A 4,496-nucleotide genomic window follows, 5' to 3' on the forward strand; every position below is an offset into this window, starting at 1 on the left:
ATAGAAAAATAAAAATTAAAGATTGGTCACTTCTATAGAAAAAATTATAAAAAATTATGATCATTATAGTAAAAACCATTTCCTAGTTTATGCATAATAATAAGTATTCATTCTTTGAGAAATTTTTTTTCTCTCCTTATAATATATGTTGATTAAGGCAAGTTTTATCTCTTTGAAATATGATCCACATAAGAAGATGTCCTCACTAGAGGAATTATGTAAAATCCAAACTAAATTCTTCATGAAATATTAAAAATAACTCGGAAACAAAATGAATTAAATTAAAATTGAGGAAATTAAAAATTAATGTCAAAGGCAAAATTAAAATGAAATGATAAGAGGAGAAATCAATTAGAAAATTGTGGGGACAAAATGAGAATTAAATGAAAAGATGGGGTTACTGTGTAATAATTCAAAGAATTGACTATAAAAATTCTCTCTCAGACACTTTAATGGCCGGCTAGAAGTAACGGAAAAAAAAAAGAAAGAAAAATAAAAAAAATTGAAGAGAATTCCTAGGGAAAAAACATTAGAAAACCAACAAAATTGAAGAGCGACTGTGAATTACCACCCTTAAATACTTTATTAAGAAAGAGAAGTTATGGAAAGGAAAAGAAACTAAAGGGGTTGTCATGGTACTGAAGAAAAATAAAGAGGGATTTTTAAAATCTCGACAGGTTAGGATTTGAAGACTAAATTAACATTCAGTTAGTGGGATGTTCTAAATCCAATTTAGTAATTTTATATGAAACTAATAACAATTGAGGTAAAAATATTAGAATTAAAGTTAGGGTTTATGATAGAAATTTGGGGAAAATATAAATTAATGATAAATTAACTCAATTGGGTTAGAGTAATTTATAATGGGTGTTAAATTAGTGAGAATTAATAAAGAAAGCATGGTAATCCTAAAGGCATTCATAACTTGCCAAAATGGTGCTAATTAATGCATGATGGAAATGTATTTATTTAAGTGAATTGTAATTTATCAATCCATAATTTTATATTTAAAATCATTTTAGGTAAGCTTAGTTATATCATGTAATATGAATTGAATCAATTATGTCTTTAATCTTAAGATTGGTTGTAGAACTTAGACATGAGAATCTTTATAATTGGTTGATTTTGTGTACAAGGAGAAACTTAATGGAAAATATATATTTTTATCTTATTATCCTATTGTTAGTGTGAATTATGATAATTTATTTTGAAGAATTGAAAGTATATATTACTATGCTAATATTATGGAATGTAAATTTGGTATGAAATCTCACAATGAGCATGTTTTTTCTTGAAATAGTTTTAATTATTTTAAATAAATAAGAGTCAGGTTGATAAGTTTTATAAAATTGTATTTAATGATATTATAATGTAAATGACATGATAAGGATTGTTTTGAAAGGTGAGAAACTGAATAAAAATATTTGGTTTATCATAAAGTCATAGGAATGAAAACTGGACAATCTCATCTTCTAAAATCATTAAGGCATGAAAATGATAATATTTGGGATAGGTTTCTTCATTCAAGTTATAGTATGAGGTGTTAGCTTTTTAGAGGGATTGACCTTACTTAATTTGAAGCTCTAAAACTCCATATATGGATCAAAATCTGAGATAAGATAAATCTAAAAATTATAATAGATAATTTTGATAAATTATGATAACAGGTGGTTTGAGTGCGTTAATGGAAAACTGGGCTTTCTTTTTTCATTAAAATATAGTTTGAAGTATTAGCTTTCATAAGAAACAAGCCATGTTCAAAACCAAATTTTTATAATTTTAGTTACAATTATAATAAGAAACTATGTTTTAAATGGTCAAAATAGATTGATTGGGTTTGAATAACTTTTATTTTTGCCTAAGATTTTTTATAATGTAAAAATTAAATTGTTAAGGTGGTAAGAGTGAAATGAAATAAAATGATGTATACTTGTTGATACAGAAGAGGTCTTGAGTATAGTTTTAAAACTCGGTTCGACCTAGCGAGTCAACCCGAAACCCGGCTGACCTAGGCTTGAAACTGGGTCAGGTTTATGAAAAAAATAAGAGAAGTCAATACTCTGGTTGAACTGAAGGATTGACCTAGTGACCCGATCAAAACCTAGTTGTAACCTTTTGACTATTTATTTTTTTTAACCTAAACAACATCTTTTTTATTTATAAAAAAAATTAAAGTTGTCCTGGATGACCCGATCAAAACCCGTGACTCGATTCTTGGGTCAGGTCAACCACTAAACTGGTTTAAAAACACTGGTCTTGAGAGCTATGCAATAGCAGGGGAACATAATAAGAGTTTCACCATCAGATAGATGTTTAACACCTTAATTCTTTTATTTATCAAGTTTTTAAAAGTAAAACAATTATCAATGTATAATTTTCATTCATGCAGATAAATTGAAAAGAAGGAACTAGTTTTCCAATAATGGGACTAGTGCTCATTAATGAGCAAAATAATTAGTTTCTTGGTAATAGAACTAGTGTTCGGTAATGAGCGAAGGAACTAGCTTCTTGGTAATGGGATTAGTGCTTGATAATGAGAGAATGAACTAGCTTCCCGATAATGAAATTAGTGCTCAGTAATAAGCAAGAGAGATAGTTTTTCATAAATGAAACTAGTGTTCAATAATGGGTGAAGAAACTAATTAACTAGTGAGGAAACTAGCGCTTGAAAAATGGGCACAGAGACTTAGTTGTCTGATGATTTGTTTTCTCCTAAATATGAAGGATGAAAATAATTATCCAGATGGGTGAGCGATACCTGAAAATGGGTCGATAACTCTGAGTTGAGGGTGATTATAATTCATATTAGATTAATTAAGATTAATTAGTTTGTAAAAGAAATAATCGATAGTAACATAATATAGTTGCAATGAAAGTAAAATTTAAGGTTATTTCTTTTGTTTAGTTTTGTTTATTAAGTAACTTAATTATATTTATATTGAATTAAATTGTAGATACTTCGCAACTTGAGAAAATTGTTAGAGATGTAGGATATTTTTTTGTTAAAATTAATGATTAATGATCATGTAATCTATTTTGTAATGTCTACTTGGTATATAAGAAATAAAAATCCTTTTTTTTTTTATCTTCTAAACTACTTAAATTATAATATGTTAATCAACTTTTATAATTTATGACTCTTTATTATGACATATATAATTATGAATGAATGTGATTACCTTATGATGTTTTTTTGATAATCTATCTATCTATATATATATATATATATATATATATATATAAAATAAGTAAATTATAATAGTGAAAGTGTTAGAATATAGGATTAAAGATTATTTTAATTTCATTGATACATGTCTAGATAATTGGACAATGTTTAAGTTGTGTTTAATAATTATTAAACTGAGAATAAATTTTAGTTGATAACTTGTGATTAAGGTATAAAAAAGACTTTGTCCAAATTCAATAGATTTTTATTATTACAAATGTATAATTTTTTTTTAAAAAAAAACGTAAATTAATGTGTGTTTGAATGCCAAAATGTCCTAACATACAGTACCAACAACCAAGCCGGGTCATTGAAGTTTTTGTGAAAATTCATTTTGCACTTGAAGCCTAGGACAATGGTGGAGGCACAAACATGGGCAACAAGGAGAATCAACAGCAACCTATGAATAATGGATGGCACCACCGTGTCACCCACCAGGGCCACCACCAATGACCAAGTTCTTGACATATATACTTCATTAAGGTACTCGTCTATGTCTTTTAATCAAGTTATTGGGGCAACCAGACCATTTTTTACTGCTATTTTTGCCTTCTTGATAACATGCAAGAAAGAATCTGCTGAGGTTTATTGTGCACCTTTGCCTGTGGTTTTAGGGATTGTTATGGGCCTTATGGCTAGTAATAGTGAGCCTATGTTTCATTTTTAGGGTTCTTGGTCTGTTCAACTGCTGGACGTGCTTTGAAATTTGTGGTTCGAGGGATTATGTTACATCAGAAGCCTAGAAATATTCTAGGCGAGAGTTGCCAAAACCGGCGAATCACTTCCTCCTTCCCCCTCTGCAGCTCCACAGCTAGAGAGTGCTACAATACTCGCTATACATTTATAGTGAGTGCTGTAGACAAAGCCAAAGTAGAGAGCTCTTCGGATAGCATCAATGCTGCGGGCAAAACATGTATTTGCTATTTATTATAGCTAAAGAGCTTAATTAGAGAGAAACAATGTAGGTGCTCTAAGCATCATGGGAAGTAGCTAGCGACCGTGGTGTCATGTCCAAAATTGAGGCTAGCAACGACGGCGTCGAATTTAGAGATGCCCCCGCGCCCTACCAGTCTAGATTCAATCCAATCCATGAAAACCGCATCATTTCTTAAAAAAAAAAAAAAAAGAAATTAAGAGAGAAGGCATAGACGAAAACGGATATGAGAGAAAAATCCAATGAAATGCATTAAAAAATAAAAGATTACAATAATTTTATCTCACTTGTACATAAAACTAAATCTTTTATTTATTCAAGTACAATCTATCAAGT

The 4,496-nt window shown here is 29.2% G+C and overlaps 1 protein-coding gene across 1 annotated transcript in view; it reads left to right on the forward strand.

Moving 5' to 3' along the window:
- LOC105119671 (cellulose synthase-like protein H1) overlaps positions 1-4,139 on the forward strand; it is a gene marked incomplete at both ends in the record, with an annotated part of 11,253 nt that extends 7,114 nt beyond the window's left edge. Inside the window, one exon of the mRNA XM_011017835.1 lies at positions 3,894-4,139. Coding sequence (XP_011016137.1) covers positions 3,894-4,139 — 246 coding nt within the window. The remainder of the gene's footprint in view (positions 1-3,893) is intronic.
- Positions 4,140-4,496: the final 357 nt, after the last annotated feature.

Source organism: Populus euphratica, unplaced genomic scaffold (genome assembly GCF_000495115.2).
Source record: "Populus euphratica unplaced genomic scaffold, PopEup_1.0 scaffold3330.1, whole genome shotgun sequence".
NCBI classification, from domain to species: Eukaryota; Viridiplantae; Streptophyta; class Magnoliopsida; order Malpighiales; family Salicaceae; genus Populus; species Populus euphratica.